This window comes from Semicossyphus pulcher, unplaced genomic scaffold, assembly GCF_022749685.1.
Source record: "Semicossyphus pulcher isolate SPU_LCO1_2020_fin unplaced genomic scaffold, fSemPul1.0.p SCAF_15, whole genome shotgun sequence".
In the NCBI taxonomy this organism is placed as follows: domain Eukaryota; kingdom Metazoa; phylum Chordata; class Actinopteri; order Labriformes; family Labridae; genus Semicossyphus; species Semicossyphus pulcher.
In genome coordinates, this window is record NW_027211659.1 from 8,066,901 (window position 1) to 8,094,585 (window position 27,685).

The following is a 27,685-nucleotide window of genomic DNA, read 5'->3' on the forward strand; positions in this document are numbered from 1 at the left end:
GTTTGGGTGTCTTTGAATGTGGTTTGGTCAAATGTTCTCCAGTCTACCTGCCCAGAAACTTTATGACTATTAAATAGAGTTCATATTCTATCAGACGCTACGCAGACATTCAGCACATGATTGTGTCCAATCCAGATGATAGGCATGGCAGTGTAATACAATGACTCGGGTAGAGCTCTTTGTATTTCTTCAATTGCTGCACTTTTTATCCAAGGTTGGCTTTGACGCACAAATATAGCTCTGCTTTTTGTCATGAAAACATAAAGCACAGGTGGTCTGCTGCATAACACCAACAACAAACCGCCGTGTCCTGTTGCTGTATGTTGTCCAACTGTTTAATAAAGGCTAAATTCACTGAAAAAGGTGAGTAGAAACATCACAGTGGCATTATAGACGAGCTTCTTTTGTACCTGTGTGCATTAATCAGAGTCGTTCTGCACGCCTGAGAAGGAACAGTGGATTCTGTGAGCTGCTGAGGTTTCCGTAGCGACGGGTCAAAAGGAGCTGAAGGAGCAGATGGCAGTCAGGTGACCCTGCAGGCCGCCTATCTGCTCCTCTGTTCCTCCTTGTACATCTCAGCGCTCGATGTGTCACCTCAGGTCCGGCCTACTGACACCGCCAGTATGCTTACACACCTGGACACGCCTGAGGCTGCTTTAAAACATAGTACAAAAAAAAGAGAGACACACACAAACAGACGCCCCTCCAGCGGGATTATACGCAGCGCACGCTGGTTGTAATGCACCGGGACTGTGTTAATCCTCCACCCCAGGTGTGTATCCACCTGCTTTGGCTCTTCCCCGCAGTCGCCTGCGTTAGCCTCGTCCTCCTGCTCCGACCGAGGAACAGAATGGACGCCGGGCCACTAGGGCTCCCCCTCTGGATGTCCCACGGAGATGGACACTGATTAAAGAGCTAATCCTCTTTCATTGGCGGCTGCAGGGCGAGCCGCTGATGTTCTGATGGTCAGTATCTGCTCGTCTGAATATATTTTAAGTGTCGTATGAGTCCCTCGTGGATTCCGCCCCCTGCCCATCTGTTTATCTATTGTACATTTGACTCTTTCATTGGGTCTTTATCGCCCGCTGCACTGCTGGGGCTGTGTTATCTGAGGCCGACAGGAAGGTGCGCGTGCTGTACGAGCGTGCACGTGTGTGTTTGCAAGGATAAGCAGTGTCCTACAGGAGCACGTGCAAATGTTTGCATGTGTTCGTCTATGTGTGCGAGAGCAGGTAGGCAGGGTGTACGCTGATGCTGCACACCGGCAGACTTTAAGCACCGAGCTGCATTATTGAATGTGTACAAAAAGGCTGCGAGCCCAGCCCTAATGGAGGAACAGTGTAGAGTGCACTCCACCCATTGGGGGGACATTAAGGTTCACAGTGATATCATCCAAGATACACTGCACAGACGCGCGCACACACACATGCCGTGCAGGGTTAGGGAGGGCCGAGGAAAGCGAAGGAAAGAAGGTTTACCGAGAGGTAAAAAACAAGTGCTGCAAGGCCGATTCTGGGACAGTGACAGACGGATGAAAAGATGAGAGTGTCGGAGAAATGGCTACGCTGTTTTAGCGACATAGAATGAAAGAAAAGATCGCTGTGTGGTTCAGCGAGAGAGGTTAAGAACACAGCGGATGAAAGGAGTGAGCTGTTGAGCGCGGAGACGGCACAAAGCAGAGTGCTAAGCTGCACCCACACAGATCGCTGATGTGTCAATACTTCATCAGGAGTGCGGATGAGGCTGCAGACTTTGTGAGCACAAGGATCTCCTCCCCATCAACTTCTCCTCCTTTCTTCCCTCGTTTATCACTCCTCCTCTCCTTCTTCATCTTCCTTTCCTCTTCAAACCAAGGTCCCAGAAGCAGTAATGCTCTTAAAAAACAAACACAGACATACACTACTTGCGTTTTCCCCTCCTTGTTTATTCCTACTGATTTGAACTCTGAGTAACATCACAGGCGCACGCATCCGCACATGCTCCGTCTTCATGTTCCCTCGCAGGCACGTAACCCTGTGAAGATCATAAATGTGCAAGCGTGTGCGTTCTACCTCACACCTTCCTCCTCTCTCGCTCTCCGTTTGTAGTCGCCTGTCTTCTCTCCCCGCTACATTCAAACCAACATGCATGAGTGCACACGCTCCGGCGCGCTCTTGCAGGGCTTTAAAACATGCACTCTCACTTGTCGAGTTTACACATAGACGCAGTTGCCTCCTGAGCTCTCTGCGGTGGGTTCACTGGGTTTTCTGATGTCTTTGTTGTGTGAATATCCGTATAGTACATTCAAAGATTACGCTTCTTGTTTTTCGTCTGCCTCATGAATTCTGCTCTTTGCTCCGTGCGCAGGTTTTTTAGGGGGCAGAGCATCGAGTCTTTTCTCATACTTTAAGACAACAGCACACCGCAGGCCCTACTGTTGCACCTTGTACTGTTAGGAATATCCTGACCATAAGTGAGCTTTGCCCATCTGAACGTCTGTAAGCATTCAGCGCACAGGTTGGAGGAGCGGTGCAAACAGGTTGTAGGTTCGTTGGAATGATGCAGCGCAAACAGTCTTTACTTTGGTCGGGAAAGGAGTCTTAAACTTTGTGGATAGAAGTCTCAGAAGAAGCGCTTTGGAGACTCGGTAAAGAGCAGATCTCCTCTAGGTGTGTTTTAGCTGGGGATGATGTAACGGAGGTTTAACACATTTTGTTGTAACACACCTCACAAAATGGAACGCCTGCCTAACTCTCTTTTACACTTCAAAGCAAATATGAGTTGAATCCAACTCAAATTTTCCCACCTGGTGTTGTGTTGAAGTATTTTCCTCTGTCAATAATTGCGCTACAGTATGACTAACCGTAGCCTAAGCTCAACCGCAGAGGGCACCACTACAGGAAATACTACTTTTTTTAGCCTTTATTGAGAGAGGACAGTGGACAGTTTAGGAAAGGAGGAGAGAGTGGGAATGAGGCAAAGGGTCAAGGGTGGGAGTCGAACCCGGGGCCGTCGCATTAAAGGGATAGTTCAATTGGTTTCAAGTGGGGTTGTATGAGATATTTATCAAGAGTAAAATACAACACACAGTTGATCAGAGATGTGGACTTGAGGCATGATGACTTGGACTTGAATCGACTCGAGTCACTGTTTTGATGACTTGACTTGACAAAAAATAAATGACTTGAGACACGACTTGAGGCATGATGACTCGGATAACTTGCGTGTGTTGATAAGTTTGAATGTTCGCTGTTAAATATAAAATTCAATGTTGTCAAGTTTCTGTTTAACAATCAAGTCTGTACGCAGCGCAAACTGGGAATCATGATTGGATGACTCAAAAAGCTCCCCGGTATGTGTTTGTCATGATTGGATGACTGGCTGTCAGTCACACTCCTCCCTATGGCGACACGCAACATCAAAGCCTCCAAAGAGAAGCCTCATCAGTCGTACTCGTTACTACTCAATACGGTTTCAGAGCAGACCATCGTCATGGCTGCGTCTGTGCCAAGATAATACAGATACAATTCACTGTCATACTTTCTGAACAGGTTATATAAATAGGCCAATTATATTATTATTTGCTGAGCTACTAACACCTTGTCTTTTCTCTTTATAAAGACCGGATACTACAGGTAAGAGTGCTGGATCATGGGTAAAAAAAAGTGACTTGACTTGCCTTAACTAAGAACTCGACTTGACTTGACATGCCCAAGAAACAATGACTCGAGACTTGCTTGAGAGGTTGTAAACCTGTAGCGGCTCATTTCAGAGGCGACCTTTTTAAAAATGTCATTCTGGAGAAACAGAATTATGCAGTTCTCACTTTTTCACTGTCAACAATGAACACCCCAAAATGGGAAACCCAGGCAGAATATGAGAACATCCATTTAAAAGATACTGCCCCTTTAAGGGATCGTGACAGGAAATGCAGGGAAAAGAGAGAGCACATGAATTGCATCAGTTTGGAATCGAACAACGGCGATAAAGACTAAATGTGAAACGCTCAACCAGGTGAGACGCCGTCAGGAAACACTATCTGACTGGGGGAACCGACTTCGACACAACCCCGGCTCCCTAACAGTCAGATTTAGCGGTGTAGATAGCAAAATAGGGATTTATTCATCTAGTATCGTGCCTCACTTCAGCGGATCATAACAGAGCCGTGACAAAGGCCAAGGTTTGCCCTGCGACAGATAAGGTTTGTTTTTAGCCCTGCTGAATGTGTAAGGCCGCTGTGAGTGATGCAATATAGCAGCTTCCTGACATCATTGATCGACCAGTGCGGTGGGAACACACCTTTTCCTTACAGGAGACAAGATTCCAAACTGAACCAATGACGAGTATACAAGATCAGCAAACGCACATGACCAAATGCACGATCTCCTCCAGGCTTATGCCAGGCAGAGTTAATATGTAAACAGTCTTAAAGGGTTAAGTTAAAGGTGGTTTAAGTTTAATCTGCTTCACAAATAACATTGAGGAGAAACCTGTTTCTATATGTTAGATAAATTGAGTGGTTCCCACAGTAGCCGCACGCAAAGCTTCTCCATCAGTTCATGAAATCTGTTAGGCCTACCCTGCGAAGGTGAAGCTTATCACTGCCCCCATCTCCACCTAAGATCAGGGATCGATGGATGAAGGTCTGCAGCAAAGAATGGTGGGAGACGGTTGTGATGGTGGAAGCGAAACTTTTGGGTGACGAAGGTGCGTGGACTGGTGGAGGGCACGCGCAGAAGAACGCAGTCAGGACGTAACCGGGTCAAATCCTTTACATGGTACAATTTTTCATTTGATTGGTTTCTAACTTAAGAAAACCTGCTCACACCTGAGTTTTGACAGCTGCGTCAGAGGGAGGTGCAGTCTCGAAACAATAGTCTTGCTTGTTGCATCGACGTTTAGGCCCTTGTCAGTCAGTGTGGGCCTTTTATGGAGCGTTTTTTATTTGGTTTGGGCTTTTAAACCGATTTTATAATCGGAATATCAGGCTCCATATAATCCCAGGTTATGATCGGCACAGCTGTGTCACAAATACTCTTCATCCTCTGATCTGTATTCAACTTCAGCAAACAGTCAATGAGGCAGGTGACACAGAATTTGCGGCCAAGGCTGCTTCACACTTGTTGTTGCGCTTGTATAATTAAAAATGGGCCCATATGCATCACAGGTCCCCGCAGACTGTAAGGAGAGATGATCAGGCATGTGTGGCAGGGGAGACGCGAGTAAAAGGCTGCATTTATTACACCAGTTTTGCTTGTACTGTACCCACTTTATCAGAGTAATTACCTCCATTTAATTTAATTAAATCGAGAGTCATTGTTGTCATTGCAACAGTAAAGCAAAACATCAGTCATCAAAGTCTCACTTTTTATTCTTTATACACTCCATAAATTTGAGGATGGATCACTTCTCTGCGCGTGTGAACGTGCTCGAGTCTTTTCAGTTTTCTGCACGACTCTGATGCACAGGCGGAGACCATTAAATCTTGAGGGCACCTCTGACTCTCTGCTCGGCATCCCAGCTTTCTGTAAACAATAGAGCCGTAAAACTGCTCCTCATTCATTTCAAACACTCTTCACATTCCCTGCCTGCGTAATTGAACCGCGCGCTGCGAACACAATGCAAGTTACTCCATCAACCTGCGTAAAATGTAATCCTCGTTGAGAGTGTGCGAAAACAAATTAAGACAGTCTTAATGAGGTTGCTTTTTTAAGTAGAGAATATTATTACAATGTGTGGAGGTGCTCCCTGCCTGAGCAGTCGTTTTTTTTCCTGCAGCCACTTGAAGCCTGATTTAAGAAGAAGCTTTGGCTAATTGATGTAATAGTAAAGGATGAGTGTAAACATGAGGACGGTTTGATCCCTCGCGTATTTAAATGTACTTCAAGGTGCTGCTCCCTGACGTCAGGGGATCCAGACTCTGATTTATGCAGGAAGTAGTACACACAAACACACGTCTGAATAGCATTTATTGACCATTTCTGTCTCCACTAATCTAATTTACTTTGACTAGAAACCTTAAACTTACTTTGAGGTGTTTTAACTGGTTTCAAAACTAGACGAAAATTAAAACTGATATTAGAAGATTTACTTTTTCTATATGGTTGTTTTTAATGTCTGAAACCGCCGCCACTGGGTCATTGTCAGAAGTAGTGACGTAGAGGCGCTGTTAAAGTAATAATCTTGTAGATTTTCATTTAAATAAATGTCTGTTAAGTCACTTTCTATCACCTAATGAGGTAACACAACAGTGATTGAGCCTATGGCCCACTGATGAAAGCCTTTGCGTCTGCAGTATTACAGACTGGGTGAAAAAATCTCAAGCGGCGCCCAGTTTGTGACGCAGCGGTTGGTCTGCCAGAGAGGGTAGGCGGAGCTAAGCGGCTGCTTTTCCGGTCTCTGCAAATGTTGCGAGTAAACAGTAATCTACTATGGCTGAACAAACAAAGAAAAGATGGATGACTACAGATACAACTTCAAAAAGAAGTGAAAATACAAAATAAAAGAAACAAATTCGACGCTCAGATGAAGACAAACAGTCTAAAAAGGAAAAAGGAAAATCAAGAGTTACAACCGGAGCCAACCGTGGACGTCACACATGCAACACTGTCTGGATATCTGGGAAGTGTGCTCCTGCAATTACCGTTTATCGCCATAGGTACCGCCAAAGAGAACGAAACAGAGATCGTTGAGATCTTTAAGTTTAGTTGGTAGAGCAGGCGTCCGATATACAGAGGCAAAGTCGGTCACAGGCATCCCCACTCTCTCTTCCCCATATTTCCTGTCACTCTTCAGCTGTTCTACCTCATAAAGGCCAGAAAAAATAATCTTTAACAAAAGAAGAGGTTCAAAGATTAATCCAAAAGGCAACTGGACTTGGTTGAAGTTCTTGAAGATGTTTCACCTCTCACCCGAAAGGCCTCTTCAGCTCTAAACTGACTGGTGGGCGGAGCTCGAAATATAAGCCTCTGTAGGTGATTATGCTAATAGATTGTGTAACCAGGTCACTAACGTGGGATGTTAACCTAATAGCACAGAGAGTCGTTAGCACCCTCTGGTGTTGGTGGGTTGTTGGGCTCCGATTTCAGCTGGAATAAAGCTGAAGGCACCTTTCGGATGAGAGGTGAAACGTCTTCAAGAACTTCAACTTCAAATCCAGTTGCCTTTTGGATTAAGCTTAGAATTACCCTGAACTGGATGACTGATAACCTTCACAGACAAAAAGAAGAGATGTATCACCACACGGAGCAGAGAGGATTCACATTGAGTGATACATTTGACAGTTAAAAGATAAGAGAAGATAAGACACCCCACTTTGTCCACAGGTACCAAATTGACACAGTAGCTTTAAGGTGCCATATACTGTAGTTATTACATTCCTGTGTAGGTATTTTATTAAAGAATAACACAACAGAGCTGCAACATATACATCTTGAATGCTTAATTTTTTTTAAACTCCCTTATGAAATCTATGACATTGAAACATAAGCTTCTTTCTGCTGATTGCAACAAAGCCCAAAAAAGTTAACTTGAACGTAAGTCCCGCCTCCGACCACGGAGATAGCCAATCAGAGTTTATGGTGTGACATCTGGGATGGCCTACCAGATTTTGGTCGGGGCCCATGCCACCAAAGCCCCCCCCCGGAGTCGCCCCTGGGCACCTTGCACACCAGCTCCATAGCCATCAATGCGTTGATGGCTGAATGAGAGGAATATTGCTTAATCTGTGACGGTAGATCGCAGCCACACAGTGCAGTCCATTTACCATTTACCCATCCACACGAGGAGGCAGAATCATGGTAAACCTCCACAAATCAATAACACATTTTCTCAGCCTGCTCCCTTCACTCCGTGCCTCTGTATCGCTCCCTCGCTTCATCTTCCTCTAATAGTCTCCTCCTCTTTAAGTCAAATTCCTCTTTAATTGGCCTCCGTGTTCTACTTATTAGGTAATGAATTGTTAAATGTGCTTCCCATTGGTTTGCTAACATTTTCTGCAAATGGGGCAAGGAACGGACATGCTTTTAATTTCCTCTTTCTTCTTATTTTACAAAGATATGGATTATCGGCGCCTCGCAGCTGGAGTCCTTCTTTGAACAGCTTGATCACTGCTGTGTTTCATGAGCTGATAGTATCCGAGAGAGAGACTTAGTCGGGAAAAGCTCGCTCTCGCCTCCCGGTCAAAAGAGGACAATCGTTTTAACATCCATTACTTTTCTGGTTTTATTTTGAAGGACTAACACCGACTGACATTTCAAGTCCTGCCCTTTTGTCTCTTTATTCCTTCATCATCCACACCTGTAGTCATTACACACCTGCCTCTGATGATGTAATTTTGACTTTACTTGTTCCCTTACTGGAATCGTTTGCTGTTTAGGGCTGGCCTGAAGTGTACTAAAGCCAAATTTGCCGTAGTAAGGGATGATGAATGGTGAGGTGTCTGTCAGGAATTTATGGATGACGTGGAGGCCGAACTGTCTGACGCACTGCAGAGTACATAACTAGTAAAGGCTTGGGGTCTCAGGGGGCTTTCACACCTGACAGCTTTGGTCAGGACTTGTTCGTCTGGACAGGTGAGAACACACATTTGAACTCTGGTGCTGACCAAACTACGAGACCCTGCTAGAAGAGATGGGACGATTCAGTTGAGAACATAATCAGACTTAAAGTAGGATCTAGTATAGGAAGCTGTGCATTGTGGGTTGTTAATGTTTACATTTGAGTTCAATTTCACGAATGCTTGTCGAAGCGCACAAGAATACGGAGGTTTCAGACAACAATCAGACTACAAGACATTAATGTCTGCATCGTGTTGAGTGTGATTGAGGAGTGTGCTCTCTCTTTAGCCGCTTTCCCACTGGTCAAAAAACCCAGCTTTTTTGCTTAATGGGAAAGGTTACAATCGGCATTCAGACAGTTTACTGCAGAGTCATCTGACCCGGGTAATCATCGCCTCGGCTTCAATCGGCATTGATGGGAACACGAAACCTGTGTTGACGCGCTAATCTCCGCTCCCTTTCCGGCGCGATACTATGCTCCGTCGGTAACTTCTGCGACTCCTTGTCATCTCAGCTACAAACTCCGCCTGTCTCCATCGAAGCAGCACTCGAGCATCATTCCAAATTTGTCGGCACCAAACCACCGTAACATCTTCACTGTTTACTAACCCTGTTTCGGGTGCGTTTGTGACGTCAGACGGTGACGCAGCAGAAAAGAGACCGACAAGAGTATACTTCACTGGTAATGGGAACAGAGACAACGCACTAATTTCGGTAGGAAAGGTGTTTACTTCAGGGACTTTTAATTCCCACGTGAAAATTCTGACCAATCAGAAAGCAGGTTCCTCGCACATCAAAACTATTGGTCCACTGGTAAAAGTTGCCGCGTGATCACAAACCGAACCCGAGGCAAAATGCAACATTGTAACAATTTGGTCTTTGATTGGGATCAAACAAATGGACTTGAGGTGTGAAAGCACCCTAACTAATACTTTCAAAAAAGTAGTTCCCATCCAGAAACGTTGTTAACAACTCCACACTGCTGGCTCAGCTACTAGTTAGGAAGCTAACGGTATGCTAGCAAGATTCAAAGCCAATAACATGGCATATGCTTAACATATAGTGAATATAATTTGACTGTACAACAAGACTAGCTATGACTCTCCAGCCATGTCATTGTACGCACATCAGCATCACGATGTTCACGAACAAATGACGTCTTTCACCCTGTGTCCTGTTAAACCTCGTCTCGTTTGACTCTCAGATTCGTCCGGTACCATCGCAGTAAATCTTTTTCACGATGATAGCCATTTGACAGCTCCAGAGACTATGATGCAGGATCCTGTCCAGCCATATTTGCTGTAAAAAAAAACGCCTGTTGCTTCCATGTTGAAGCGTGCCAGTTTTGCCGGAGGCAGATCTCATAGAGCACAAGAGCATTGGACAGTCAGGGAGCGTGATGTGGTTTCGGATGAATATAACTGCTTTTATTAGCTGCCTCTGGATGACACCATCCAGCTCCTCTCGTGGGGGAAATGGTCGGGTGTGGAATTAAATTCTGTATACTCTGAGGTGACTTCATAAGGGAATCATACAGGCTGGTTATTGCACCATCAGGAATGTAATGAAACTGGCTCAAAGATGACAACCGCACAGAGGAAGGTCACTGTTAATATATGGCGATCTCCTGCAATAGAAGGAAGGTAGAGGAGAGTATGGGAGCCTGCCAGCCGTGGAGGAGACTTCTCTAGTCAAGCTTGGCGCTCTTGGGAGACTCACAAGGACTTTGTGTTTGCTCAAGTCTCCATCCGTCTATTTTTTCCTTTCTTCTCGAGCCTGACTGCCTTTGTTGGTCGACGAAAACACTGAAAACCTTTTGGGAGCCAATTTCCTGAGACCAAAAGGACAATGCAGGCCTGTATTCATGACTTCACAAGAAGAATGCATGTGTGTGTGTGTGTGTGTGTGTGTGTGTGTGTGTGTGTGTGTGTGTGTAAATATATCCAGGACGCATGTGCCAGGAATTTATACATTTGATTTGTTCCTATTTTCACCTTTGTCACCAATTTGCCACTGGCATATTTCTCTCTTGCAAATCCCGCAAAGCCACCCCCACAAATTGAATGACTAACAGAAAAAAAAAAGCCCAGTGATCCAAGTATCTCAGCTCCATCCTTAATTCATTAATTTGCTGTTTCCCTACAGTCACTCACCCAGAATAATCCATCCGGAAAGTCCAGTGAGCTTTTCCGCCACCAAGCAGAAATGGGATTGTGGATGACTGATCACAAAGCTTAAATCCACACAGTCTCACTCTGTGTTAATGTACCCACATGTAGGCCTGCAGGCGCACACACACACACACACATTCAAAGCTTGATTTAGCCTCCCTTTAATAGCACTTACTCGGAGTGAAGCATCTTAAGCTTTAAAAACTTGCAACTACTTTGCACATGCATGCTAACAGTCAGCCACAGAGCGCTCACTCGATCTCGCACAGTGCTTTTCTTTACACGCGTGTCGCAGATCTGAAGTTAAAGGCAAACAGGCCCGGCTGTCACACGGCTCTAAAAGTTAACAGAGATACTTTGTGTCACCTTCTGAAATTCATTCAGCCTGGCTGGCTGCAGAGAATAGACAATGCTTCTGCCCCGAGGATACTCACACATCAATGTTTTAGAGCGAATCATTGATCCCAGAGCATAAAATTTGCAGAAGCACACCAGCCGGGCCGTTCAGCTCCCCTAAAGACACATATTCATGCAGGAGACATTAATTGACTCTGCTCACAGACGGTCATGTGGTGCGGTACATGTCATGCCCACACAGTTTCAAACCAGCCTCCCTGGCTGCAGCTGCTGCAACATTTAATGTGAGCTTAAATGTGTCCTCCTGCTTTGATAACGTGCTACAAGCTGGTAATTGCAGGGTTGGTTGTAGGGACGGACGATACATGATCATTTCTAAAAATTTGATTGTCATTTTTAGAAAGAGAAGTTGTCATAATTGTCGTGCATTGTCATTTTTTATTCTGATTACCCCTGTGTGATAAAATGAGACAGTGATGCTGATGTAAGAAAACATCGAGCCAGGCAACTTCTTTTGTCTGACAGAGAGTGGTGCTGAAAACTCGGGAGCATCGGCATCAACTTGTTTTTCTCCAGCCTCCCTATAACCTTCAGGGTGCAGTGTTTTTAAAATGCTGTGTGGAACTTCATGTGCGCAGATAAAGAGGAGCTCCACATAGAGCTCTTTGTTTAATTATCTCACAGCTTTGACGCAGAAGCATGCAACAATGCATGGCTGCACACACGGTTCTGATGTCACTTTGACATTGCAATTCCACCACAACGAAGCCCCGCTGTTGTTTGCTTGTTTTTACACAGCGTTCCAGAAGCAAAAAGTGCGCGAGGTGTAAACAAACAGCGCGTGCTTCATGTGTACACACACGGCGTTGTTCCGCACTTCCGGCTCGTTTTACACTGACACCGCTTCGCCTCTGTTACTACCTCCGATACCAGCTCAGAGGCGGAACGACTTCGCCCAACCATTCCGCCTCCGTGTGTTTTACATAAAAGCTAAGGTGTAATAATCCCGCCTTGAACTGGCAGTGTAAAAGGGATTATACCCTATAACCCACGGTTTGTATTGTTGTTATGACTATCTAAGTAATGTATCCATCCGCCCATACCTAGTTGGTTTTGCGATCTGCTCCTCCTCCTCCTGTCCTCATCTCAATAGCTGTGTCCAAATTCAGGGGCTGCGTCCTTCGAAGGACGTATTTAAAGGCCGATTGCGTCACAGTGCATGTTGAAGGCTGCTTCGTGGGCTCCTTTAGATGCGGCTGACAAATGCGTCCTCCTTTTTCCGGGCCATGAAGGATCCATCGGGTGCATCCTTAGCAATAGCGATACAAATATTAAAAAACAAAAGGGGTGTTGAAATGTCAAATTATCTTTAAAATAACAAGTTAAATAACATGATGTTATGTTAGCTGGTTAGCCAGCTAGCTACCTGTTGCTAGGTGACAGGAGCGGTGCTTTATGACGCAAGGGTAACGGCGGGAACAGCTGGTGACGCCTCCTTCATAGCCCACGTCCTTCAAAGGATGCAGCTCCCGAATTGAGACACAGCTAACGTGTCCTTAAACACATGATAGCTGACAGTTTGGTCAACACCTTGCATTGGCATCTCTGTGTGAAATTTTGAATGAGAGGAAAACTGCACACTGTAAGTTTTAAGCATGCAGGAAGTGAATATTATTGATGCGGCTCAAAACACAAATACGACCATAATCACGCAAGTTAACTTTCGTCGCAGAAGGTGAAGAAGTGGAAATCAAACCTGAATCTAACCTTGAACATGAGTCAATCACAGAAGATCTTTTTGATGCCTAACACCCTTTCATTACGTTAACAGCTCACTGGATACATTCGCATGTCTAATTACCTGTTTACGTCCACGCTTGCTTAATTCCAGCCTTTGCTGCGTAATGGCAGTCAGACACTCTTCCCTTTGTGCCGAGCTGCTCCCAATCCTCCACATTTTATAAATGGTGTCCCCTTCCTGAACCGTGATAATTGATGTATTTCCCATAAAGGAATGGTAATTAAGATAATGAGATTTTCAGAGGCAAGTGTAGCATGCCAAAACGAGGGGGAGCATGTTTCCTGACTGCTTCACTTTGGCTTTATAAATGTTCCTGTTTTGTTCGCTCACTTTTCTCCTCCTCCTATCGGACTTCTCCTCACCACATCTGCTTCCCCTCTCTCTTCCTCTGCCATACGCTGCTTGTCCTCATTTGTTTGCCCACTGCGTAATTGGCTATAGGATCACCCATTGTGTAATTATGTATAGCAGTTTGATATGTAATTAAAATTGTATCAGTATCCAGTGTAATTTGTGCTGTGTGATTACCTATTAACAGTGCAAACAGTTGTGCCTAAAAGCCCGTGACCGCCCCTCTCATAGATGTCACCGTGCGTCTCTGTCACTATTTACATACCAGCAGGTGCTACGTCGGAGCAAAGCACAAAACAAACACTTCAGCTCCGTCTCCTCGCACAAACATTTCCGTCTCACAGCGAGTACAATTGTTACAAATGTTATCCTATAGCCTTTAACCGAGCAGTTAATTTTAGCTCTGACCTTTTCAACTGGCGGCCCGCGAGACACATCTGGCCCTTTAAGGACATCAAACTGGCCCTTTGAACATTAAACACATTAATACTTATCTTCTTAAAAGTTTGAATTAAACAGGCTGTTTATGCAGAGGGAAAACAGGAGAGTCAAACTGAATTAAAAAACAGAAAAACAATCTACTAATCCTCACAGCGAGAAGGTTCCTGGTTCAAATCCCGGTTCGGACGTAGGAGGCCTTTCTGTGTGGAGTTAGCATGTTCTCCCCGTGCATGCGTGGGTTCCCTCCACATTCATTGGTGGCTCTAAAATTGCCCGTAGGTGTGAATATGAGCATGTGTGGTTGCCCTGTGATTGGCTGGCCATGAGTCCAGAGTGTACCCCGCCTTGTATAGATAATGGATGGTCATGTTGTAAGACATATAAAATGCTCTGCTTGAAATAACAAATTGTGTCTGACATGTTTCTGCAAAATACATTTAATTAACTCCCACAGCATCTCCTCCTTCTCCCTCATTAAAAACTCCCCAATCTGCATAGGCCCCGCCCACTATGCACATTTCCAACCGGCCCCTCCGCCACGAAAACAAAACACGTCTCTGCCATCGTTTAGTGACGACTTGTCGAAACTTAGCTAGCTTGAAATGTAGTAATTAGTAGTAGTAACGTCAACGTTAGTAGTCAGTAGTGAGCTGGCTCATGCATCACTGAAGTGGTTGCCATAGGTTACACATAATGATATGCATAGTGTCACCCCGTCCATTAACGGGATTGGCTCCTTAGGTTTGTGACGTCACAAACCTGCCAATCTGAAAACGTGTTGTTCAGCCTGTCCTTGGTACACTGCAGTTTAAAAGCAGACAGGCCCAGCCATGGAGATGACTGCTTATGTTGTCCCTGATATGTCTTGTAGCACATGAAGAACACCACATGGAGATGTTTACAAGGTTTTCACTGGAGGGTTTTTTTAAGAGAGTCAAATTGTAAAAAAGGTTACATTGTGTTTATTTAAATCCCAACTCTCTCTTCCTTTAAGACTAAAAAGGTGCATTATTGTTTTAATTTCTAGCTTTACAGACAGGAAGTTTAAACGTCCCGCCTCTCGATGCGGCCCTTCTAAAAAAAAGTCACGCCTGCTTCAGACCAAACCACACGCGCTTTCCGGCGCATCACTTTCCTGAGTGAGTGAACTCTGCAACTTTGCACGGCTCAAATAAAGACACTCAAACAGAACAGGGCTTTCAAAGTGCTTGTTAGTGCACTCTGATAATAAGGCTAAAGAAGAGGGCTTGTGAGGACACTCTAAGGGAACATCTTAATGAAAGCGCCCGGCTACAAACTGGCCTGAAAAACCCCCTTTTGCAAATTCACCGCAAAATAATTAGACTTGCCTTAGGAGTACCCTGTGTTTTATTCAATAAAAGGTTGTGTTTTCTTTTTTCATTAAAGCTGCTTTCGGAAGTGTAGAATTAGTGCCTCCTTAGTGTATTTGATGTTCAGCAGTGTGCGTGCTTGTTTGTCCGTGCATCTCTGTTTAGTTTCTTCCTCTGTGCATGGCGAAAGTTCAAACCGTTCTTATCCGACCAAGTATTTAAAATGTAATGCCAACAGTTGGTCAATGTACACAGAGATGCTCCTACATGTTATAATGCACTAACCTTCTTTATCTTCAGCCTTATAAACACTGTTGTACAATTCGAATGGTTTGTTTTACACTCATTTCAATACAGAGTAAGAATTTCTCAGGCCTGCAGTGATACCAACATGTCAGGCCTGCCAGCAGAGAAATGTGGATTATATTGAGCTTAACATGCCCCAATTTTTCCTCATGATGTAACGCCACAGCAACAGAAAACATGGTATCACAGGTTTTAATGGATCACTGATGCTAACTCAAACAAAGTGTTAAAAACAGCAGAAGAAAGAATGCGTGCGTGACTTGCTGTTCGAGCTCACGGTCGAGTGAGACTTTCTTTTTTTACTTGTTGGGTTTCTTTTTGTTCTCTTAATTAACTTTTCTCTTGTTGCAACCTTCTTGAAATCTTGCTAGCAAGCAGCTCTCAGGTAATAGCAGTTAAGACTACACTGCAGGGTGTAGTCACTGTGATGTTCATCATTGGTTTGTGAACCCACATTTAAAGCCTTGTGTTTGGCATTTTGGCGGACGCCATCTTGGTTTTTTGGAACCAGAGGTGACCACATTTGAATGACAGGGTGGATGTGTATTGCTACATCTTCACTAAATGGGACAATCATTAACAAAATGAAAATCATGATAAACTTAAAAAGACTTGAAACTAGTGATTGAGACCATGAACTCATCAGGAAAATGTCCCTGAGGTAATAAATCAAGCAAGAAGCAGGGGTCAATTTCCCATCTGGCTTCATATAAACTGACTTGTTTTTTGCAGACCGCCCCCTGCTGGCCAGTAGAAAGAATGCAGGTTCATTGGCTTCTCTTTTGGAACCACTTCTTATATACAATCTATGAGGTTTCAGTTTCTGTACCAATGACAGTACATAAAGATAGATGATGCGTCTCCATTTGCTCTCATTGTACGAAACTGAAGCCAAAATAGCCCCTGTGACGGGCGCTGCCATCTTGCGATGGTGACATAATTTGGAGCCAGAGCTGCGCAGTAGCGATAAACAGGAAGAGCCGCTGTAGCCACTTCTTGCTAACCAAAACACACACTTAACTTACATAAAAAAACAGCAAAGATCCCGCACGCCGGCGCATTTAACAGCAAAACAGCTTCTTGTGTTACTCTGCTAATCCAGAACAGATCGGCTGCAGGAGCAGAGCTGTCAATCATCCTTTTGACAGCATCAAATAACTAATTAAAACTAAACTTGTCAGAAAAATTAACACTTGGACATAAATCAGCATGATAAGAGCTAACTATAATGACAGAAACCATGTTTGAGAAACATTTATTTAGCGTGTATTTTGATTTTTTTGTTTTGTCTCATGTCCCATCTTTTAACATGGAGGAGGCGGGCTTTATGAGCTATACTGCAGCCAGTCAGCAGGGGGCGATAGAGAGGGCTTGGCTTCACTTTTAGGGAGCTGACATGTCGTCCATCTCTTCATACAGTGGTTTGTCGCCACTTTTATTTTATTTAAATATTTATTTCGGTTCATTTTCAAGAGACAAAACAAAATGTGACCTTAACTTTAAGAACCCTCCTTGAAATCGTGAAAGTTCTTCTCCATCAGTTTATACTTCTCATCATAAATGTCAAACATAAACTAAAGTACAGTTAAGACCTCCCCTATAACGTTATTGCCAGTATGTAAGAGACCCACAGTGCTCAGCGTATAGAAAACAGCCGTCCAAACCACACAAGCACGTAGCTTGTTTATGTATTTTAAATGAAAGAATAAGTACCCACGTTAGGGCACTCTAACACGTAGCCTCTGTTTCCCTCCGCATGTTTTTCTGTTCACTCGTGTACATACAGGACCCTCTCTCTGTTCTCTTAACCCTTCCACCCTGAAGAGCGCAGCCTTCCTCTCCGAACACACAAACGCTTTTAACAACAATAAAACTGCTGCGTGTTCAGGCGTTCCCCAGAGGAAGGACTTAAGCAGCAGGTCTGACATCCGCCGTATGGATGATTAGCATCATCAGAGCATCAGCTGCTCCCTCTCCCTCTCACACACACACACATATACACACCATGATGGCTCTTCAAATATACCCAACACTCATGCAGATTAAATGGTGCCATGTTTTAGGCAAAGAGGTGATTAATTTATGATTAAAAGTGGGTCAGATTAATGGAACCCAAGGTCTATAGACACTAGAGAGCAATATGTCTGCTCGGAGACAAAGAGCAGGTGAGGAGAGCGGGAGGAATGAGGACAGGCAGGAAGGGGATGAGCATTTGTTCGGTTTGAAGAGGAGATACAGTCGACAGATAACGTCTGTCTGCGCTCAAAGGCTAACAAATGTCTTTAAAAGGAAGAAAGAACTGTGAACAAAGTGCAAGAAAGACTGGGAGCTAGTTAAAAATAGCTCCAAAGACACCCTCACTGTTCTTCTTCAAAGAGAGTTTGTCTCTATTGTTTCTTTTTCGTATTTAAATCCTCCTCTTTTTTTCTCTCCCTTTTTTTCCCCAGCTCCTTTGACCGACAAGCCGCCAAAGATCCTGTTTCCCTCGGAAAACAAGATTAGCAACATGGAGCTGCAGCTAGGTAAGAGCATCATGGGATTTCCTCCAGCTGCACTCACTTCTATCTGTGTCTGTTTCCAAAATGACAGAAAATGGATGACTTTACAAATCCTCTCCAACACACCTCCAGGCGCCGAACACAGATTGATGATGGCACTTTTATTTGCTGGAGGAGCGGCGGAAGCCGAGAAAACAATTGTAAAAGTGTTTTCCATATATGCAAATGGCGGCTGCTAATGTCCCCGAGGCTGTTTTGTCAACAATGAAGAGCCCATATGGTGCCAGGGTTCCATACGCTGGCTCGCCACATGGACAGGCGGCTGCTTTCGCTCGCTGCTGTTTGTCTTCTTTGACGTGGGGTCACGGCGAGCTCTTCCATGTGTGCACGCCTGTGTGTGTGTGTGTTTGTTTTCTCCGTGACAGCATATTGCTTGATTTCTGGGCACAGGCGGCCGTCCACATGGCGCTTGCCACTCTCTGAATGGGCTTATGTGTCTGTCATGGTGAAGCCGATCGGACGGGACTCGAGCGGTCCGGGGAAGGAGGAGAGGGATTGGACGAGAATGTGACAGACAGAGAGACAAAGAGGGTGCAGCTGAGAGGTTACCTTTTGTCTTGCATCCGATGCCGTTTGAATCCAGGTAGTTCATTTAAAATGCCGCCACGCTTGGCTGATCAAGAGTGAAAAATTGCTGCTGTTGATAAACTGACAAGCACGGCCTTCCGTGTCGGCACGCTCGCACCCGTTGCATGAACAGGTTGCACAATGCGGGGGCCCCTTCAGGTGCGTGTCGTTTGTCTTTATCTCGATTAAAGGCGGGTTTGTCTCCTCCTTTGAAACTTTCCTCGCAATTATTTAAAGCCTCGCTGTCGGTTCTTTCTCGTGCTGTGTGACAAAGTGTTGGTGCACTTAGTGATTTGGCACTTTGAGAAACCAGCAAGAGACACTTTTAAAGGAGGAATCGTCTAAATCGGTGCCGATGAGGTCAGAATGTTCTGACTTTTTAGACCCATTTAGTCAAGCTCCACAAACTCTGGAGCCTTCATTTCATTTAATGCAATTCATTAGTGTCGGTTAAACCCTCCACGCCTGGTAAAAGCACATGTTTTGAAACTCAAGTGCAGTTTTGTGTCGAAGCCAAAGCTTACACATTTTAAGCCCTCCCTCCTGAGCCGTGTGGCATTATAAAACCGGCTAATTGGTACACGCTGTGACAAGTAAACTGATCTTGATGTGTAAAAAACGAGAGGAGTCCCCTCTTAATGGTGTGCTACACGGCGGCTTAGCGCCACCGTGGCGGAGTGAGAATCCTAACTAAGGAAGCAGAGTCAGAAAAAGTGTGTGTGGTGCCGTGCAGCGAGCCCCCGCAGACTCCCAGCAGAGCGTCTCAAGCACAGAGACGCCGAGGTAAATATTTTACAGCCGGGCTCCATTTTGTGCGCAGAAAAAAAGTTGTCCCTCCCTGCAGACGAGAGTTTCTCTTTTATTTAGCTTTATGTATTTATTCTCCTCTTCCTTAATATTTGTTGAGTCATGCCCTAAGCAGCTTTATGGAGCAACGTGGCAGATTTATAGTAGCAAGAACATGCGCGAAGAGGAGCTGGTCCCTCGTGGCGACTGGGAGATAGAAGGAGAGAGAGGAGATGGGATCCAGTGGAGGCTGTAGTGGATGGGCAGTAAAATCAGAGCCGTAAGCAGAGAGATAAATCTGCAAACACTGCCGGGAAACACAGCCTCACTTTATCTCCTCTGCTGCTGCAACCGGTGCGGCTCTCACAGCCGTCGTGACAGGCTAAAACACGCCAGCAGACGTTATTAAAACACGTGAAAGTGTTGCGTAGACTCCCACAGAGGGGAGTCAGAGAGGATGATGTGGAAAGGTGAGTCCACGGAGAGGTGCAAAAGTGAGAGGTTACACAAGCTAGCTGGGTGTAGGAGAGAAGAGGATGATGGGAAATGGAGAGCGTCTCAGGAGAGGAGGAGGAGGAGGAGGGGTGGCGGTCTTGTCAGAGTCCTCTGCTCTCCTTGCATGTCTCCGCCACTGTGTCCCTTTCTGCTGAAGGGGCCGAAATCCCACAGCTACAGATGCTGTCACTCAGGACTACACACACCAAACAGCAGTGTGTGTGCGGCTATCATCAGAGATCTGCAGGGCTTCAGGGGTCCTGAGGGAAGTGTGACTGTGCGAATACAGAAATCAGGCCAGTTTTACGTCACAAATCTTATGTTTGCACTTGACATTTTCAGCTTCCAAAAGGAGGCGAAATCAAGGTTGTGTAGGAGGTTTGTGGATTGTTGGTCTGCAGCCATCCCTGCTTCTCTGTTTGCCAGATTTACTGCTGTCCCCCAGTGGTGAGTTGGTGCAGTCCACTTCTGCAGATTAGGAGGATGATTCATATTGTGGGGTTTGAATTTGTGCCTCTGCGTTCTGTTTGGGGCTCGTGAGACACGCAGAAAACACACACACACAAACTGCAAGAGACATAACACACAAAGCCGCACATTTAAAACACACACACGCGCAGACTCACTGACTTGGTGTTGATTCCCCCGGGATGATTTGTCATGGATTCGACACCCTGGAGGACGGGCTGCAGGGATTCAACTCACGCTTACGCAGCACTCCACTCTGCGAATATCTATTCCTCACCAGCTCTCCCTCACACACACACACACACACATTTTCACACATGCCCCTGTCTCTACTTGGGGTTGTAGGTCACACACACACTGGCGGCGCAGTTCTCAGTAACTGTGGGATAATTGTAACTGATAGAGGATTTTACTGTCCCCCAAAGCCAGCAGATGGGTGCACTCTAGTGGAAAGGAATTAGAATCAATTATTTGGAAGCACAGGGCGGCGGCAGGAAGGACTCTGTTTAACTACTCGACCTCAGGACTTCTTAAACACGCGACACTTTGCTCGGACGGGTGTGGTTTTGAAGGATGAGCAGTTCACGTACAAAGACTGTAAGAAGCAGATTTAGCCTCTTGGTTTCAAACATGAAGCAGCCCTGAAGTGTCTTAAACCGGCATTCTTTCTAATGGCCAGCAGGGGGCGACTTTGGTAGAAACAGAATCACTGCCCAACTACTCTAACTACAAGCTTGAGTTGTGGGGGTCATTACAAGCCATGTGGTAGGGTCGGTAGTATCGGCTTAGGGTTAGGGTTACCCCCTACCCTAAGCTTAACCCCCCATCTTCATTGCTTTCTCCTAGTTTCAAGTCTTCTTCAGTACAGCTAATGCCACTATGGTAGGAAAAAATGCAATTTCACTCTGTGCCTTTGGGGAATGTTATCCACTTCTCCAGTGGGCCGTGGAAAATCTCCGCCAGACGACGTAAAACACGCCATATGGCGAAGGCCAGGGAGCTTGCGAAACTACACTTCCTCAATCTAGGACGCCCACCTCCGATGTCATGTGTCGTTCAAAATCGTCAGGTTTGAAATGTAGACCTGAAGATTTTTCAGAAGATGCACCGGTATATTCTCGTCGTATTTCAGATTCTGTACCGCTCTGAGCCATTGCCTGCAGCGAAAACGGTAGTATTTAACTCCAGCGTCTCTCGCTGGGCCGTTTTTTTCCGAGTGAGGGGCGCAATGCACGCTGGGTGTTGTAGGAATGTGGAATGGGCGACACCACAAGCTGTGTGTACAACTTTCTCCACAGCTATGGAGCCAATTTCAAATATTATTGCTTCTATCGATTACAGAGAACACCAGCTTTGACAGTGGCTTTTTCCAGGGGTGAACTGCTCCTTTAAAGCAGGGAACGCTTTAAGGCCTGGTTACTTGGTTTGATTCAGGAAAAGATCCTGGTGTGGGCTAGAATATACACTGAAGTTCAGGTCCAGGAACACAGTCTAAAATCGCCTCAAAAAATCCTCAATCTAATATCGCCTATATACTTTTCTGTCTGTTAGCTAGCACACCACTTTTCTCATCTCACCTAGCTAAACGTCTTTGTAACAGTTGTTCTCATTGAAACACATTGAAAGATACAAAATGTGGAGCCAAAACAACAACGAGCACTTCAATTAAAGACGGATCCGTTAGAGGTCAAATGTGTAGAGAATGTTTTTGAGATATAAACATCAACCAACATCAGCTAACTTCAGAGATAAAAGAAAAAGTAGAGAAGGTCACGCAAAAGCAATAAAAGCAGAAGAAAGTTAGGTAACACTGCGTTGTTGAAAAGAGACAGATAGGACAGCTGAGCAGTTGTTCTGAAGTTAGGAGAGTTTATTCAAGGTTTTGGAAAGTTAGTATGCTTGTGTAATACACTATCTGTGATACTGCCCCTCTTGTTTTAGCAGAAGGGTTCTGACAAGTCACTCGCTCCTCCCTGTCCCTGAATACCTCCACCTTCTTCTTTCACAACATCTTCCTGCTGGGCCGAGACCCCCAACAGCAAAAGGCTTTCGTTCTTATGTTTTCCATTTCAATGGGATCTCTCCAATCAGAGGATTTGCTTGTGTAAGCAAAGTGAACCGATGCAGGGCCTCGTGTAGAGCTACACTCTGGCAAACATAGAATTGTATGTAACCCTAATAGGCTGGAGTGTAAACCAACGTCCTCGAACGTTGTTATTGTTAGGCAGTTTTCTGGACAAGACCAGAAGCACAGAGATGCAATGAAAAGCTGCTCACTCCAACTTTTACTTTTAAGGGGGATATTTTCCTGCTTTTTAGACACGTTGCCATGACGACTGTACGTCCATGAAGCTCATTAGCAACTTAAGTAGTCGAAGATGGTTCCATTCAAATTACTTTGGTTGGCAGAGCTCTACATGTACATTTAAATCAGATAGACAGACAGACAGACAGCGAGGATAGATAGAGTTATAGATAGATAGAGAGACAGACACGCTAACCCCTTGCCCGTGCTCCTCCTCTCCTCCTTTTCTTCTCTCTCTTCCTCCGTCCTTTTACCCCTCGCCTCTCCTCCTCCCCGCCTCACACGTTGACCTCGGCCTGCCAGAACATTTGTGAACGAGGACGTACAGAAGCCTGCGGAAGCCTCTTTCCTTCTCTTCCCTTTCCAATCGTCTTTTATCTTTAAGAAGTTGACAAAAGTGAAGCGTCTCTCTCTCTCTCTCTCTCTCTCTCTCTGGAACACCCGGCTGTGACACCCCGACATGTCACCTTTCCTTTCAGAGGGGTGAAATTGAAATTGACATTACTCTGGAGAGTTACTAAAGGTCAACGCAGAGTCACTTCTCCAAATTACTTTCTGACTCTGTCTTGCTCTCTGTCTGTCTGTATGACACACGTACACACACACACACACACACACACAATACCTCAGACAGTTCATCTCTCACTCCGTCTCTGTTTGTTTTTCCTTCTGCTCAGACATGCATTAAGTATCCGAACAACCGTGATCATATTAGTGTACATCATTGTCTAATGTGTGCATGCGTGTTAGACTGAGGTGTCTGTATTGAATGGGAGATGTTGATGATGGTGGTTTAAGTGATAATGGTTATAGAAAGGGTCGTTATCTTATTGATAATCCATAAAAGAGAGAAGAGAAAGATGTAATCTCTCAGTAGAGGATGTTACCGCTTTAATTAACTAAATAAAAGTCTGTATATCTGAGGCGCAGAAGGGCCACGAGGCACTTTCCCAATTGGCTGTGCAGATATGTTTTACATTTTCACATGATAAATGACATATTTTTAGCCTAACGCAGGGGGAAATATCAAAGAGAAGCCCTTAAAGGTCAAACTGCAGATACGAGGAGGGAAAAAAGAACTTGTGTCGTCATTCAATTTAGTTTCAGCCCCACAGTGAACCAACATTAAGTAACCCGTGGTGACCGCTATGGTAACTAGTGTGTCAGCGAAACAAAGCTGAATGTTTAAGTGTGTGAACGGTCGTCATTAATCACCGGGTCCGGGGCTGAGAGCAGGAACGGCAGTATGATAAATGAAGTAAAAAGCGCCCGCCACACGTGCCGAACAGGAAGGGGGAGAGAGGCGAGAGAGGCGAGGGAGGGAGGAAGTACACAAAGAAAGAGAGTGAAACAGCAGCACATAGCGGGCGATAAAGACAGAAGCAAGACCCCGCTGTGCATCACACACAGATGGTTGTTTATTGCTGAGAAAACGCACGGAAGGTGTGAACCTGCCGTCGCTGCACACCAAGCGACTGGTTGTTTTTTCACTGAGGCTGATGTCGGCCTGTCAGGCGCCGATTTCCAGCAGCTGTAGTTTTAGCGGTGTGTCCAGCCCAGTTGGTTTTAATAGACCTTATCAGCAGCCGTTCAGCCGATTCAGCATGTTGAATCAGCGGTGAGAGAGGGAGCTGTCTGACTGGCTGCTCAGCCCAGTGAATCAGTGATTTTTCCAATTTAGTGCCGTTTCCTCTTATTTCCCCCCACCATCGTGCGTCGTCCGCAGAACAGCATTGCAAAGCAAAACTTCCACCGTGACAGCGCTAACTTTTTATCAGACGTATTCTCAGTTTGCATCCCACTTAGTCTGCAAAGCATTGTCTCCGATTTGACTGGTGCTCCATTTAATTAAGCTTTCTTGTGCATGAAAGCAGCGCGATCAGAAGTCCAGGAGGCAGGAAAACGTTTAATGAGGGTCCGTTTGAAGGTTTAGATCACAGCAGACAAAAACTCCCTCATGGCCTTTTTCACGTGTCATAAACAATAATAATTCTGTCTTATTGCACTTAAGGACTAAAAACAGCAGCTATAAACATAACCTTATTGAAGCCACTTATATGATTGATTGATTGATGTGATCACATCGTGTAAGAATAATACGCCCAGCCAAATGCAGGCGAACAAGACACCTTGTTTAGAAAATGAGACCAGAAAACAAAGTAGAAAATAGATTACAAACAATTTTAAAGAAGTAAAACATCCTGATGGGGCAGATATGGCTCAGGGGTAGAGTGGGTTGCTCTCCAATCGTGAGGTTGGCGGTTCTATCCCCAGCTCCGCCAGGCTGCATATCGATCAATACTAAAGAAATAAAATATTCTGACAGGGCGGGTGTGGCTCAGAGGTAGAATGGGTTGCTCTCCAATTGTGAGGTTGGCGGTTTGATCCCCAGCTCCTCCAGGCTACATATCAAATAATAGTTAAGAAAGAAATCATACTGACAGGGAGGGTGTGGCTCAGGGGTAGAATGGGTCGCCCTCCAATCGTGAGGTTGGCGGTTCGATCCCCAGCTCCTCCAGGCTTCATATTAATTAATATTAAAGAAATAGAACATTCTGACAGGGCGGGTGTGGCTCAGGGGTAGAATGGGTCGCCCTCCAATCATAAAGTTGGCGGTTCGATTCCCAGCCCCTCCAGTATCTCTGGGCAAGTTGCTTTCTCAAAATTGCTCCAGAGGCTATCGGTGCATGAATGTGCTTAGCTAGTCGTGGCCTTCTATGGCACTACATTATTGTGTGAATGTGTGTGAAAGGGTGACATGAAGTGTAAAAGCGAGTGGTTGGACAACTGTGAAGGAGCTATTAGGTCCATTTAACATTTAGCATTCCAAGATCTAAACACAAAAGAAGCAAATTTATTAGCATTAAAATCAAACAACCGTTCCCCGATGTCGTCGTCATTGCACCAAAACGTTTCAGCATTTTGAACACACATTTCATATCTCATAGGTCTTCTTAACTCGTCTTAATAATGACAACTTACAAGACACCTTATTTAGAAAAAGACACCTGAAAACAAAGTAGAAAAATAGATTACATAAATATTAAAGAAATAAAACAACCTGACAGGGCGGATGTGGCTCAGAGGTAGAGCGGGTCGCCCTCCAATTGTAAGGTTGGCGGTTCGATCTCCAGCTCCTCCAGTCTACATATCAAAGTGTCCCTGAGTAAGTTACTTACCCAAATTGCTCCCGAGGCCGAGCCGTTGGTGTATGAATGTGCTCAGCTATTAGCAGCCTTGTATGGCACTACATTATTGTGTGAATGTGAGTGTGAAAGAGTTAATGTAACGTTAAGTGTAAGAGATAGACTATAAAGGAGCTATATAAGTACAGACCATTTACCATTAAGCATTACAAGATCTAGACACAAAAGAGGCAAATTTATAAGCATTAAAATTTAACAACCGTTCCACAATGTCGTCGTCATTGCACCAAAACGTTTCAGGATTTTGAACACACATTTCATATCTCATAGGTTTTCTTGGGTCATCATAATAAGGGCAATATAAAAACACAACCTATTATAAGATCTGCCAAAAATTCTGGTTTCTCAACTGTGAAACTATAGACCTCTGACTCAGGTTCATAGCTGTGCTTGATTTGGATATATGTTTAAACAAGATATCGTTTGACCATTCATCTTCTAATTTAACAGGTAACTTTGTTTTCCTCAAACACAGCATGAAGCTCTGTAGCCCGTACAGATTTGTGGTATTTACTCCATAAAAAAGCATCCTTATTGACCCTATTTTCAGTCATATAAATTGTTCAAAATATAGATTAACTGTTGTATGATCTGAGAGCATATGGCTCTGTTAATGCAGACGGGTTCTGTGGTCTTTTCAAAGTCGAAAACAGACTCTAATGACATAGTTTAATGCACCAGCAGAATGAGCATGCATGTCGGCACAATTGTCTCCCTCCGTCTCTGTTCTGTGCTTAAGTGCTACTTAGAAGAAGTGAGGTGATGCGAGGTGACGCACCAGTCTCTTTTTGTCAGCACTTTGCGTTCGGTGTGTCGGGTCCGCGAGGCGACAGATCTGCTCCGGTCTCTCTCTCTGGCCTGAGCTCAACTTTATGCTTACTGTCAGTGTGCGTATTCCATTTTGTCAGTCATGTGTTGGTGCGTGTGTGTGCCAGTATTTATAACCATTATCCAGGCCGTCCCGAGCAGTTGTGTTGCATCAGCGGTGATAGTTTCTCCACCTTTTAAAGCCAAGGGATGTCTTTAAAGAGAGAGGATTTAGGTAATGGTAGCTTTTACCTCGTCTTGCCTGTGATGCTCAGGCTCTCTGACAGGTAATCAAAGAGAAGGAGCGCCCCACTCATCCCTGCATCACTCTGTGTTTGATACAACAAGGGCAGACGGGAGGAAGGAGCCGACATAATGAGAGCCGTCTCCTTTCACAGAACCTTCCAGAAACTTCCTTTTCATCCCGTTCCTCCGGTCAGCGCCGCTTGTGTTTGGCCAAGGTAGCGGCGACAAGGGCGACGTGAAAGGAAATGTAGAGAAAATGTTAGCAATTGAGCCAAAAAAAAAAGCAGAAAGAGGTGAGTGTACAGTAATAAGAAAAGATGGGGGACGGATGGAGAAGTGGGAAAGAAAGAGTGAGAGAGATGGAGGGAAGAGGGAGGAGGGAGCTGGCACCGGAATGACATGCATGAACAGCAAAGCGAGCAGGGGAAAAGGCGGCTTTGCCATTCACTTTGAAGCTTGCTCCACTTCTGTCTGTCTTACATAACAGAAAAATGAAGAAAAACAAGTGCCAAAAAAAAAGGAAAACTAGGCAGGGGTGGAGAGAGAGAGAGAGAAAAAAAAGGAGGCAAGACACAACTTCCAAACTTTGGTTCTGTCTCTGATGTTTCCGGCGAGAGAGCGGGCGAGGAAGCTGCATCTGGACGGTGGAGTTAGTCACCACGCCACACTGAGCTTTGGTGTTGAGCAGGGGGGGTAAAAGAGTTAGCAGAGAAAGAAAGAGAGGGAGATCAGTCAGTGGTGTGAAGAGAGACAAGAAAGGAGGGTTTGAGAGGAGGCTGTCGGTCAGAGAAAGATAAGGGCACGTTGGAGGAGGGAGGGGAACAGAAAGGAGACCACACTGAGCGTTTGAACCCGGGAGAGCTAGCTATGCTAACATTCTCCCAGCGTTACATAATCACATCCCTCCATCCTCAGCAGACGAGTATTTGGGGCCCAGATGAGACTCTTCACA

The 27,685-nt window shown here is 45.1% G+C and overlaps 1 protein-coding gene across 2 annotated transcripts in view; it reads left to right on the forward strand.

Annotated features, from left to right (window-relative positions):
* The window catches only part of il1rapl1a (interleukin 1 receptor accessory protein-like 1a), a 195,341-nt gene that overhangs the window by 114,688 nt on the left and 52,968 nt on the right, over positions 1 to 27,685 (forward strand). For both annotated transcript variants that reach the window (XM_069663292.1, XM_069663293.1), the window contains exon 6: positions 17,743 to 17,817. In XM_069663292.1, coding sequence (XP_069519393.1) covers positions 17,743 to 17,817 — 75 coding nt within the window. The remainder of the gene's footprint in view (positions 1 to 17,742; positions 17,818 to 27,685) is intronic.